This window comes from Ovis canadensis, chromosome 23, assembly GCF_042477335.2.
Source record: "Ovis canadensis isolate MfBH-ARS-UI-01 breed Bighorn chromosome 23, ARS-UI_OviCan_v2, whole genome shotgun sequence".
Classification (NCBI taxonomy): domain Eukaryota; kingdom Metazoa; phylum Chordata; class Mammalia; order Artiodactyla; family Bovidae; genus Ovis; species Ovis canadensis.
Genome location: NC_091267.1, coordinates 71,942,002 through 71,955,773, shown reverse-complemented (window position 1 = coordinate 71,955,773; position 13,772 = coordinate 71,942,002). Strand labels below are relative to the sequence as shown.

Sequence of the window (13,772 nt, the reverse complement as noted above, 5' to 3'; positions counted from 1 at the left end):
AATCCCTTGGTTTGAAGACCCCCTGGAAAAAGGGAATGGCTCCTGTGTTCTTGCCTGGAGAGTTCCATGGACAGCGGAACCTAGCGGGCTACAGTCCATGGGGTTGCCAAAGACTTGGGCATGACTTAGCGACTAAACAGCAATGACAACAATCTTTATTTGGAATAAAGATTCTCTTAAGATTCCAAACCCTAGCATGTCCTAAGTCCATTTCCAGGTGTGTCTTACAACATCGGAAGTGGCAGAGCTGAGGTTCAAATCCAAGAGCAGCCCAGCCTCTTAACCACTGCTCTCCGCCTCCCAGGGTTCTTTGGAAGGTAACCTAGGAGGGGCATTGTCAGATTCCGTCATTCTACCAGATTTGACGGAGCCTGAGAGCCAGGAGAGGTCCGTGAGCCGCCACAGTGCATCCGGGAGGTGAAGGGGCACAGGGCGGCATCCGCCAGCTGTTGTTTATGGGCCTGACGTTTCCTCGTTAGACGCAGAGTTGGCGAGGTGGTCGCCAACGGACGGCGGGGCCTCCGGGAGCCCTGGGTCAGCCAAGGGGCGGGCCTCTGGCCGTCTGGTCTGACTCTTCTCTCCTGTGCAGGGACCCCCCGGTTCTTTCGATTTCCTGCTGATCGTGCTGGCGGAAATCCGTAACGACATCACCGAACTGCAGGAACAGGTGTTCGGGCGCCGGACTCACTCTTCAGCAGAGGAGTACCCGTCACCGCAGGGATTTCCCAGCTATCCGGAGTCCCTGGACATGGGCTCCGGAGATGACTCCCCGGGAAGAACTGAGACAAGAGCCTCGGGAGCCCCCAGAGACTTCTATCCTTAGTGCATCCGACATCTTCATGCCAAAGGAAGAGCGTTTTCCCCTGCAGTAAAATCCTCCAAAGAACAAAAACAAAACATCACTGGAGACCTAAAGAAAGATACGTTTTTATTTTCTTTCCTCTTCCCTTTCTTCTTCCTACGTCTCCTCTTCTAGACACTGTTTACAGCGTCTCCTGCTAGACATCCTAAAGACACCGGGAACGAAATGGCTGATTTCAGTGCTTCCCCCCCGAGAATCCACAGGGCAGCTTTTCTTTGAATTCCTTATTTTCCAGGGACTTCTAATTTCTGAATTAGGTACTCACATTATCTTAAAAATTGGCAGACTGTCAAAAAGGGGGAAAGAGTTCTAAGAAAATGTGAGTTTCAGTTCAGTTCAGTCACTCAGCTGTGTCCAACTCTTTGTGACCCCATGGACTGCAGCATGCCAGGCCTCCCTGTCCATCATCAACTCCCAGAGCTTACTCAAACTCATGTCCATTGAGTCGGTGATGCCATCCAGCCATCTCATCCTGTGTCATCCCCTTCTCCTCCTGCCCTCAATCTTTTCAATCCCGGTCTTTTCAAATGAGTCATTTCTTCCCATCAGGTGGCCAAAGTATTGGCGTTTCAGCTTCAGCATCAGTCCTTCTAATGAATATTCAGAACTGATTTCCTTTAGGATGGACTGGTTGGATCTCCTTGCAGTCCAAGGGACTCTCAAGAGTCTTCTCCAACACCGCAGTTCAAAAGCATCAATTCTTCAGCGCTCAACTTTATTTATGGTCCAACTCTCACATCCATACATGACCACTGGAAAAAACATAACCTTGACTAGATGGACCTTTGTTGGCAAAGTAATGTCTCTGCTTTTTAATATGCTGTCTAGGTTGGTATTAACTTTTTTTCCAAGGAGCAAGCATCTTTTATTTACATGGCTGAAGTCACCATCTACAGAGATTTTGGAGTCCAAAAAAATAAAGTCTGTCACTGTTTCCCCGTCTATTTGCCATGAAGTGATGGGACCAGATGCCATGATCTTCGTTTTCTGAATGTTGAGCTTTAAGCCAACTTTTTCACTCTCCTCTTTCACTTTCATCAAGAGGCTCTTTAGTTCCTCTTCACTTTCTGCCATAAGGGTGGTGTCATCTGCATATCTGAAGTTATAGATATCTCTCCCGACAATCTTGATTCCAGCTTGTTATTCATCCAGTCCAGCATTTCTCTTGATGTACTCTGCATATAAGTTAAATAAGCAGGGTGACAATATACAGCCTTGACGTACGTACTCCTTTCCCAAATTGGAACCATTCTGTTGTTCTATGTCCAGTTCTAACTGTTGCTTCTTGACCCACATACAGATTTCTCAGGAGGCAGGTAAAGTAGTCTGGTATTCCCATCTCATTAAGAATTTTCCACAGTTTGTTGTGATCCACACAGTCAAAGGCTTTGCCTAGTCAATAAAGCAGAAGTAGATGTTTTTCTGGAACTCTCTTGCTTTTTCCATGATCCAGCAGATGTTGGCAATTTGACCTCTGGTTCCTCTGCCTTTTCTAAGTCCAGCTTGAATATTTGGAAGTTCATGGTTCATGTACTGCTGAAGCCTGGCCTGGAGAATTTTGAGCATTACTTTACTAGCATGTGAGATGAGTGCAATTGTGCAGTAGTTTGAGCATCCTTTGGCATTGCCTTTCTTTGGGATTGGAATGAAAACTGACCTTTTCCAGTCCTGTGGCCACTGCTGAGTTTTCCAAATTTGCTGGCATATTGAGTGCAGCACTTTCACAGCATCATCTTTCAGGATTTGAAATAGCTCTGCTGGAGTTTCATCACCTCCACTAGCTTTGTTTGTGGTGATGTTTCCTAAGGCCCACTTGACTTCACATTCCAGGATGTCTGGCCCTAGGTTAGTGATCACACCATCATGGTTATCTGGGTTGTGAAGATCTTTTTTGTATAGTGCTGTGTATTTTTGCCAGCTCTTCATAATATCTTCTTCTGTTAGGTCCATACCATTTCTGTCCTTTATTGAGCCCATCTTTGCATGAAAAGTTTCCTTGGTATCTCTAATTTTCTTGAAGAGATCTCTCGTCTTTCCCATTCTGTTGTTTTCCTCTATTTCTTTGCACTGATCACTGAGGAAGGCTTTCTTATCTCTCCTTGCTATTCTTTGGAACTCTGCATTCAAATGGGTATATCTTTCCTTTTCTCCTTTGCCTTTCTCTTCTTTTCATAGCTATTTGTAAGGCCTTCTCAGACAGCCATTTTGCCTTTTTGCATTTCTTTTTTTGGGGGATGGTCTTGATCCCTGCCTCCTGTACAATGTCACGAACCTCTGTGCATAGTTCATCAGGCACTCTATCTATCAGATCTAATCCCTTGAATCTATTTCTCACTTCCACTGTGTAATCATAAGGGATTTTATTTAGGTCATACCTGAATGGTCTAGCGGTTTTCCCTACTTTCTTCAATTTGAGTCTGAATTTGGTAATAAGGAGTTCATGATCTGAGCCACAGTCAGCTCCCAGTCTTATTTTTGTTGACTGTATCGAGCTTCTCCATCTTTGGCTGCAAAGAATATAATCAATCTGATTTCGGTGTTGACCATCTGGTGATGTCCATGTGTAGAGTCTTCTCTCTTGTGTTGTTGGGAGAGGGTGTTTGCTATGACCAGTGAGTTCTCTTGGCAAAACTCTGTTAGCCTTTGCCCTGCTTCATTCTGTACTCCAAAGCCAAATTTACCTGTTACTCCAGGTATTTCTTGACTTCCTACTTCTGTATTCCAGTCTCCTATAATGAAAAGGACATCTTTTTTGGGTGTTAGTTCTAGAAGGTCTGGTAGGTCTTTATAGAACCGTTCAGCTTTAGCTTCTTCAGCATTACTGGTTGAGGCATAGATTTGGATTACTGTGATATTGAATGGTTTTCCTTGGAAATGAACAGAGATCATGCTGTCATTTTTGAGATTGCATTCAGGTACTGCATTTCAGACTCTTTTGTTGACTATAAGGGCTACTCCATTTCTTCTAAGGGATTCTTGCCCACAGTAGTAGATATAATGGTCATCTGAGTTAAATTCACCCATTCCAGTCCATTTTAGTTCACTGATTCCTAAAAATATCTTGCCAACTCCTGTTTGACCTCTTCCAATTTGCCTTGATTCATGGTCCTAACATTCAAGGTTCCTATGCAATATTGCTCTTTACAGCATCAGACCTTACTTCCATCACCAGTCATATCCACAACTGGATGTTGTTTTTGCTTTGGTTCCATCCCTTCATTCTTTCTAGAGTTATTTCTCCACTGATCTCCAGTAGCATATTGGGCACCTACCGACCTGGGGAGTTCCTATTTCAGAGTCCCATCTTTTCGCCTTTTCATCCTGTTCATCGGGTTCTCAGGGCAAGAATACTGAAGTGGTTTGCCATTCCCTTCTCCAGTGGACCACGTTTGGTCAGACCTCTACACCATGACTGTCGGGTGGCCCTACATGGCATGGCTCATAGATTGAGTTAGACAAGGCTGCGGTGCCTGTGATCAGGTCGGCTAGTTTTCTGTGATTGTGGTTTTCAGTCTGTCTGCCCTCTGATGGAGAAGGGTAAGAGGCTTATGGAAGCTTCTTGATGGGAGAGACTGACTGAGAGGGAAACTGGCTCTTGCTCTGATGGGGGGTGGGGGGAACAGGCTCAGTAAATCCTTAGTCCTGTTTTCTGTTGATGGGCGGGGCTGTGTTCCCTCCCTGTTATTTGGGCCAAACTAAGGCGGAGGTAATGGCGACCTCCTTCAAAAGGTCCCATGATGCACTGCTACACTCCGCGGCCCTGACCCTGCAGCAGGCCGCCTCCGCCGGAGACTCCTGGACACTCCTGGGCAAGTCTGGGTCCGTCTCCTGTGGGGTCACTGCTCCTTTCTCCTGGGTCCTGGTGGCACACAGGGTTCTGCCCGTGCCCTCCAAGAGCCTGTTTCCCAGTCCTGTGTAAGTTCTGGCGGCTCTATGGTGGGTTAATGGCTGCCTCCTCCAAGAGGGCCCCTGCCATGCCCAGGTCTGCGGCACCCAGAGCCCCTGCCCCTGCAGGAGTCCACTGCCAATCCGGGCCTCCTCAGGAGGCACACACACAGCTCTGGCTCAGCCTCTGTGGGGTCCCTGGGTCCTGGTGCCCTTGTTTGAGTGCTCTGAGCGTCTCTGGCGGGAATGGGGTTTGATTCTAAATGCGAATCCAACCCTCCTACCATCTTGCTGGGGCTTCTCCTTTGCCCTTGAACATGGGGTATCTCCTCACAGTCGCTCCAGAATTAGTTTACTTATTTAAAAAATATATAGATACATGTCCCAAAATAGACTGCTATACCTCCATATCAAAATTACCCATTTTCAGTGAAAAGAGGGAGACGGCAATCTATATTTGCCTCAGTGGGTAATTCTTTTTCCTTGTCAATCTGACAGATTTAAAATATTCTATCCTCCTACCCAAACTTGTTTATCCACGTTCTGTCCCTGGGTCAGGAAGATCCCCTGGAGAAGAGAATGGCAACCCACTCCAGTGTTCTTGCCTGGAGAATCCCATGGACAGAGGAACTTGGCAGGCTACAGTCCATGGGGTTGCAAAGAGTTGCACATAACTGAGCAACTAATACTTTAGTAATTTTGATTAGAGACAGAAGAGTGGGGATGAGAATAGATGGAGAAAAACCACAGTCCCATATAGACTGCCCAGAAAGTGGCCACATAGGAACGCTCAGATGTGACTGTTAAGGGCTTCCCAGCTGGCGCTGGTAGTAAAGAACCCGCCTGCCAGTGCAGGAGATGTAAGAGGCACAGGTTTGATCCCTGGATTGGGAAGATCCCCTGGAGATGGGCAAGGCAACCCACTCCAGTATTCTCGCCTGGAAAATCCCATGGACAGAGGAGCCTGGTGGGCTACTGTCCTTGGGGTCACACGGAGTCAGACACAACTGAAGCAGTTTATCATGCACACACGTGATTGTTAAGGGTTCATGCCACACTTATCTATAAGTATCCTATTCAAAGAAGAAAATTACTCTCGCTGCAGGAATAAACGCTGTTTTCAAGACAAAAAGTGAGTGAGTGCAGTGCCCTGGCTTGCGTAAGAACAGTGAGCTTCTGGTTTGCCAGGACATTTAAAAGCTGTTAGGCTGGCCAAAAAGTTCCCAAATGTTGGAGAAATTTCTGGCCAACCCAATATTTGATTGAATGAGTGGGCTTGCTTAGTAAACCACAAGATCATTTGTTAAATAAAGGTACCTGACCCTTGGGGAGAGGTGCAGAGTTTCCTGGCTGTGACCAGGTGCCTACCAGATGCCTTTAGGCTATGATCCAAGTTGACTCAATGGACAGTGGAGCTCAGGGCTGGAAGGAGGTTGCTTGGCTTCAGTTGTTGGCAGGGGAGTGGGGAGATGGTGAGGGGTAAACGAGAACCTCGGGCAGGGGCACCTCTGCATCGCAGAAGCAGGTGAATTAAGGGCTTCCCTGGTGGCTCAGCTGGTAAAAGATCCGCCTGCGGTGCAGGAGACCCCAGTTCAATTCCTGGGTCAGGAAGTGCCCCTGGAGAAGGGATAGGCTCCCCACTCCAGTTTTCCTGGGCTTCCCTGGTGGCTCAGATGGTAAAGAATCTGCCTGCATGTAGGAGACCCAGGTTTGACCCCTGGGTTGGGAAGATCCCCTGGAGGAGGGCATGGCAACCCACTGCAGTATTCTTGCCTGGAGAATCCCCATGGACAGAGGGGGCTGGCGGGCTACAGTCCATGGGGTCACAAAGAGTCAGACACGACTGGGCAAGGAAGCACAGGCGTTAGAAGCCCTTGTCTGGGGCCAGCCAAGCTTGCCAGCACATGGAAAATGATACATAATTGAAAGATCTCTTGAATGGGGAGTGGAAAAACAATAGTCTTCCTCGTTTGCCAAAAATGTCCTTCCCACCCTTCCCATTTTTCCTTAATTTTCCATAATTTAGTCCAAGTTCCAGTTCTTGTAGGTCTTCCTGATTTCGCTTCCCCAGCAAACACAGGACGCAGTTGGAAACTATATTCCCAAAACTCCCCTGGAGTCGTGTTTGTTCTTACACCTCTGGGTCCCTTTAGGACCCACATTCCAGAAAAAGGCCTCTCTGGATCCCCAGGAGCACCTGCTCCTTTGGAATGTTGTTGGGGGAGCTCGTGGTCTTGACGGCAGCTTACCGGCTCTTCCTGTCTGCTTTGTCATTCGACACCCAGGACGGTGTTTCATGGGCCCATTCAGGAGCCCTCTGCCCGTGTGTCGAGCATCACACGAGACCACCGTTACAGCTTCTCTTTACTCGTTTTCCCATCTCTTACCCTGCAGCGTCCCCTGAATTTCCCGGTGGTTCGTGTTTAATTCTCTCTCTCCATCTCCTTTGATGCCACCATCATTTCACTCTCCCGGGAGAGCTTGTTTAAAGACGATCACGGTGGCTGCCCTATGGTCACTTCTGTCTTCCTTCAGAATGGCAGGAAGGGCCACGTGTGCAAACCTGAAGTGGCACCAACCTTTCTTCCCTCGTCCCCATCCTGTTAGAAACAGGGCTCCGTCAGCCAGCCAGTGGCCAAGTTTTTCACCAACACTTGACTCCACTGTTTCTTTCCTGCACCAAGTTCCTAGCTGCTGTCCACCCCAGCGCTACAGCTGATCACAGACGCCTCCTCAGAGCTCCTTTCCTGGGATCCCTCCTGCCCGCTTCAGTCTCTCCGGAACCTAACCTTCACAGCAGGAGCCCTCCCCACCGTGGGTTCCCAGAGATGAACTCAGCAGATGTTGATTCCCATCTGGAATGTATTTAATGTTTGCCTGCTTGTGGAATGCAGTATTTAAAGTGTGTGGGTGGATGAATGCAAAAAAAAAAAAAATTATGCATAGACTCTATGAGCAATGAGCTTCATCTTTGGTTTTTTTAATGAGGAGTTTTATTACCTTTTAAACAGTGAGTTGTATGTAGAAATATCGGGGGGGTTTCTTCTATATTATTGAGTACTCATAAAATGGAACTAAACTGTGTGTTTGGCCAGAAGCTAGGATAATATATTAACTGAATGAATGGAATAACAGAATGAATGGAAGGTGGTAATACCTGGGATTTATGAGACGGTTCTGGATAGTATTTTCTAGCAAAATATACAATAACCTGTATGTTATCATCTCAATCTGCTGGATTGGACAACTTGTAAAATGATTATTTATCCTCATATTTCCAAAACTTGGACTGCTACCATAGGATAAAATATATACTCTGTATACCCAAATTATATTTTTCAAAGATAAAATAATGCATTGTTATTCCTAATATATCTTTCAGCTATGGATGGAAAACCAAAGCTTCACTGTCTAAACAGGACTTCTGCTTAGAACCTAATAGAATAGGCTTTCGGGGGGGAAGGGGGCATAAAATGTGCTGGTCTGAGTGATCTGCTTCGTGTTTCATGGAGGGAAAGGTCTTTCCCAGAAATGTTGATTTCAGCCTTTTGCACTCTGATAACTAGAACTCAGAACAGGACTTTGTAGACTGGCTCTGTTTCAGAAAGCAATGGACGTAAACTTCTCCTATCCGGAATACGAGGGGATGCATTTTAGTTTAAGAAAATCCTCCTCCCTGTCCAGTTGCAAAGGGAGGCATCACAAACTTCACGATGCCAAGGCCTGGGCGCGGTGCCAAAGGAAGGCTTGTCTCTCCTGTATTTTCTAACACCTGCCACGGAATGAACTGGCCCACTGAAGTCATTTCTAGCATACACTCAGACAAGTGTGTTTCACAGCCAAGCGGGGAAAGAACAAGTGCATGCTGGCGCTTGGTGTGGGCAGGGGGCGTGTTCTCCACCAGGTGCCAGGCGGCGGGCCCCCGACCGTGGCCCTGCTCCCTGTCCGGGGTTTGTGCCCCCAGGCACGCGGGGGATGGTGTCTTTGGTGACCAGTTGCCTGGCATCTCCCTGGGTTGACAGAAGACCCCTCCTCACTTCCCCCTCCCCCACTCCAGCCTGTCACAGAGCAGCCTCAGTATGTAACCTTAACATCTTTCAGATAACCTTCCCTGAAAAGGAAATTTACCCACAGGAATCCAGGCCAAACAACTAGTAGAATAGAGCCATCTGAAGTTTTTAATAATGAGTTCAGGGAAACAGATGAAAATTTTCCTGGCACGGTTAGCATGCATGTTTCACAAGAAATCAAAAAATAATTTTCCATTTGAGAAAGAAAAAATGACTGTAATTGTTAAAGCATAAAACCTTGGACTTCACATGCTCCTGCAACAAATACCACCTTAGAGATATCCTAGGAAAGAAAGACCCTTTTACACATTCCCCCAGGGACCTCACATTCTTTATGTGAGAGCCTCAAAGCAAGCACCCTGGGGAATTCCGTGTGTTTCGTGGCTCCATTTTTATTTCCAGTGCCTAGCCATATACTTCAGTAGCTGTGTTCATGATTTATAACAGGTCCCTATAACAATTGAGCTAGTGTTCAGTTATGGATGTGATTCTATGAAGTGCTTTTGATAAGATGATATACGCCTAATAACAAAGTTATTTTTCTTATGTGGTTGTGCTGTGTTTTGTCCTGAAACCCATTCCTAAAGAAGTCTGTATACAAGGTGATGGAGAAAGACGTTTCTCTTAGGAGCCAGAACCTGCATTCTGGGTAGGCTACCCCTGGGGGGCTGGCTGTGGTCCCAGCATTTGAGCCTGAGCCAAGGTCTTAGGACCCAGCTTCCACTGAATCTGAGTCTCAGAGGCTTACCTCCCCAGTTGGGATAATCCCCTGGGACCCCCCCATGGTGGGCTTTTCAACCTGGAACTCTCTGAAGACCACTGGAGATGCTTTAGGGGAAACTTGTGAGGGCATCCCCCTGCCCCAACCCAGGCCCCCGCAACTCCCACTGCACCGGACCAAGTCAGCCTTCAATTGGTGTGGGGTTAGAATTCCATGTAAAGTTTCCGTTGGAGGGGAAAAAATGCTGACTACCCAAAAAAGAAGTGAAAATAGAGTTTGGGGAAAAAGCCCCATGCATGGTAGCTGAAATTCCCTTGTGTGAAGATAAGAAAGGGATTCTCATCAGTTGGGCCACATGGGAGGTGGAGTTACATAATAAAAGGAAAGGCTATTTCTAAACAATATGTAGCACTCTTTATCAAGGTGCCTTAAACAACCCCCAAATTAGTTTGTGTTTATACATCTCACTTTTCTTTAGCAAATATTTATCAAATGCTTGTTGTCTGCCACACTGCACTGTGCGACCAGCCATGGAGGAGCAAAGGGCCATAATCCCCATCCTCCTAGAGACTTTTGGCAAAACAGACACAGATCCTTCCAGGCAAAGTGAATCAATTACAGAACTATGCAGTTACAAGCTGTGATAAGTGCTATGAATGAAAAGCGTTGGGTAAGAGCTCGTGCCTACGAGGCCCTCCTCTCCGTCCCCGTGCACACAGAACGTCTCACACAGCCACGCCAGGGCCACACGAGACCGCCAGCCCTCGCAGAGAAAAGCTTCATGAACCCTCTGAATGGAACAGCAGCCAATGGGAATCTCCAAGACCCCTTCCCTATAGGATGTTTCCAGCCTTCCTAATGGAAAAATCAGCTTAGTGAACGAAGAGCTGGGTGATTGCCTGTGGATATTCCATGCATGTGGTTGGCTGGTAACCGCAGGTGCCCCCGTCTTGGTTCCTGGCAGAGTCTGAGCTTCATTTCCTCCTAGCCAGGCCACTACGGCTGTGAAAAGGCTGCCTGCGCTTTTGGACCACTCCCCAGCTCGGGTGCGGATTCTCACCACCTGCCCGCATCTGGATAACGACGTTACCAGCTGGGCCACGTGGGAACCTGTGCTCAGTTGCTGGGGGCTCCACACACACCAGGCGACTCGGCCAGTGCAGGGGAGGAGGGGGGCAGTCGCTGGTGAGCCGCAAGGTTCAGGGGAACTGATAGAGATGCATGTTTGTTTCCTGGGGCTGCTGAAACAAAGTCCCATGACCGGGGGATTAAAGAACAGAAATCTGTTTTCTTACAGTTCCGGGAGCTGGAAGTCCAGTGGGGGTCAGCGGGGCGGGCACCTTCTGGAAGCCCTGCGAGAGGGGCCGTCGAACGTGTCTCGCCAGTTTCTGGGGGTTGCTGCAGTCCTGGGCCCTGCGTGTCCCTGACGTCACGTGTTGTTCTTCCTCCATGTCTGTGTGTCCCAGGCCTTCACGCAGCGTTCTTCTTCCTGCATGTTCTGTGTGTCTATCTTCCCTTCTTTTAAAGACACTGCTTATTGGATAAGGACCTGCCCTAATCCATGATGACCTCATCTCAGTTATATCTGCAAAGACCCTATTTCCACATAAGGTCACATTGAGAGGTTCTAGGTGGATGAGAATTCTGAGGGGGACCGTATTCAACCCAGTACAAGAAGAAACTATTCTCCCTACCCAATGACCCCTCTCACCCTGCTTATTTCCTTCAACAGCTTTTTTTTTTTTTTCCAATGTGAAATTCTTAACTGGCTCCCTTCATGCAAAACAAGTTTACTGAGGGCCAAAGATAGAACAGGGATGGTACAAAGACCCGGGTGTCACAGAGTCTGCCTTTTGGTCTAGGAAGACAAACAGAGATATGTTTCAAGGTTCTGCAGAGAAACATAACCAATAGGATACATATATGTGGGTGGTTGCTGCTGCTGCTGCGTCGCTTCAGTCGTGTCTGGCTCTGTGAGACCCCATAGACGGCAGCCCACCAGGCTCCCCCGTCCCTGGGATTCTCCAGGCAAGAACACTGGAGTGGGTTGCCATTTCCGTCTCCAATGCATGAAAGTGAAAAGTGAAAGTGAAGTCACTCAGTCATGTCTGACTCTTAGCGACCCCATGGACTGCAGCCTGCCAGGCTCTTCTGTCCATGGGATTTTCCAGGCAAGAGTACTGGAGTGGGGTATATGTGGGTGGATGGATAGGTAAATATAGACGTGTATATATATATATATACACACACACACAGATTTAATGAATTGGCTTGTAGTGATTGCAGAAGCTGGCAAGTCTTAAAACTGTAGGGTAGGCTGGCATCATGGAGACCCAGGAAGAGCGGATATTGCAGTTTGATTCTAAAGATGGATCCTAGCAGAATTCCTTCTTCAGGGTCAGTGTTTTTCTGTTAAGGTCTTTGAGTCGATGAGGCCCACCCACATTACAGAAGCTTTACACAAAGGCTACTGATTTAAATGCTCATCTCATCTTTAAAAAGTGCCTTCCCAGAAACATCTAGAATCATGTTTGCTCACATATCTAGATGGTGGTACCAAATACTAGGCGTAGCCATGTTGACACATAAAATAGGCCATCACAGTATGTATAAGGTGTTAGAAAGAGCTATGGGGGGAAATTAAGAGGAGTATAGCAGTGGAGGGTGGGAGTGTGTATCTTACGTGGGGCCTTCTGGGAAGACCGTCCAACAAAGGGGTTGTGAGCAGAGGCTTTCATGGAGAAGTGAGCCACGGCGATGCTGGCCGGGAACAACCCGCGGAGATGCACCTTGAGGGGGACCCGCTCGGCGTGCTCAAACAGAGGCGCAGGCTCAGTGTGGCCAGGACAGAGTAAACCCGTAGGAGATGCCCGGGGAGGCAGCTGGGGCCCACGGAGAGCCTCAGGGGCCTCTGTTAGGACTGCACGTTTCCTTCGGCCCAGAGGAAGGTCTTGAAGGGGCAACGGCGGAAGCAGGGAAACCCGCTGGGAACTGTCGAAGGAAGTTCCTTGTTTCCTGACTGTTTCCCTCCGTGAGAACTTGCTGCTTGTCTGGTGTCTGCTTCCTCGTTAGACTAGAGACTTTGGGTGAAGGAACTTTCTCTTTTTCTCCGCTGTATTCCCAGCATCTGCTCTCATGCCCAGGACACAGCAGGATTCTGATCAATGTTTTATAGTGAATTTGATAGAATTACACATTTAGTCTTCCCCAAACCCTATAAGGCAGGTACTTTTATCATCTTTAATGTAGTCATACACTGAGAGTTAAAATAGCTTGCCCAAGGTCACACAGCTAAAACATTTGTAACAGGTATATTTCAAAGCATGTTAATTACCATCATATTCATCCTATAGGATACAGACAGCTCAGCCAATCAGCCCACATTCTCCCCACACATTGGAATCAAATGTGACTGCAGAGGATGGGCCTCCGTGATACAGAAGGCCAAGATCACCCCCTTGCTTCCACAGTGTAATTTCTTAATGTATACGGAATTGACAATTGTTCTGACCTTCTGATACCAGGTGACTAGCAAATGTACACAGACTATCAGCATATATTCTCAAGGAAATGAAAGACGTACAAAACTCTTACAGTTACCATTATTGGTATTGGTATTGGGTATGGCCCAAAGATAACTGGGAATCAGGACTCAAAGAGAAATACTAAGCAACACATTCCCTAATAGAAGGAAACATGTTATTCTTCAGGGAAGGCTTTTTTTCTTTTCTAATAGGAACATATCAGATGATTATTAGTCACTGACCACCATACAAAGCCATTTCTTAGGAAGCCTCATGGAGAAAGGGAGCAGAAGAAAGCATGTTTTCACTCACTGTCTCTGCAAGGGGTTGATTTCCTGAGCTTCGGGTGTGTGTCGGATGGGTGAACTTAAGGAAAGTATAAAGCCTTGAGTAAACAGCCAACCAGATCATTAAGATCAGCAGCTTTCAAACGTGTCTGACATTGACTCAGTGGAAAAACACACATTCTACACACTAACCCAACACTTGTAATAATGAAACAGATTTCATGAGTTACCCTTATTATGTAATGATGCAGTCATGTGTTCTCTGCATGATTACATTTAAAAAATAAAAATCCTCCAACACACACATTCTACACACTAACCCAACACTTGTAATAATGAAACAGATTTCATAAGTTACCCTTACTATGTAATGATGCAGTCATGTGTTCTCTGTATGACTGCATTTAAAACAAAAATCCTCAC

At 47.1% G+C, this 13,772-nt stretch overlaps 1 protein-coding gene across 1 annotated transcript in view; it reads left to right on the top strand.

Moving 5' to 3' along the window:
- The window catches only part of CCBE1 (collagen and calcium binding EGF domains 1), a 230,205-nt gene extending 228,409 nt beyond the window's left edge, over positions 1-1,796 (top strand). The window contains exon 11 of the mRNA XM_069569101.1: positions 590-1,796. Within this exon, the coding sequence (XP_069425202.1) occupies positions 590-823 (234 nt within the window). The 3' untranslated portion in view covers positions 824-1,796. The remainder of the gene's footprint in view (positions 1-589) is intronic.
- Positions 1,797-13,772: the final 11,976 nt, after the last annotated feature.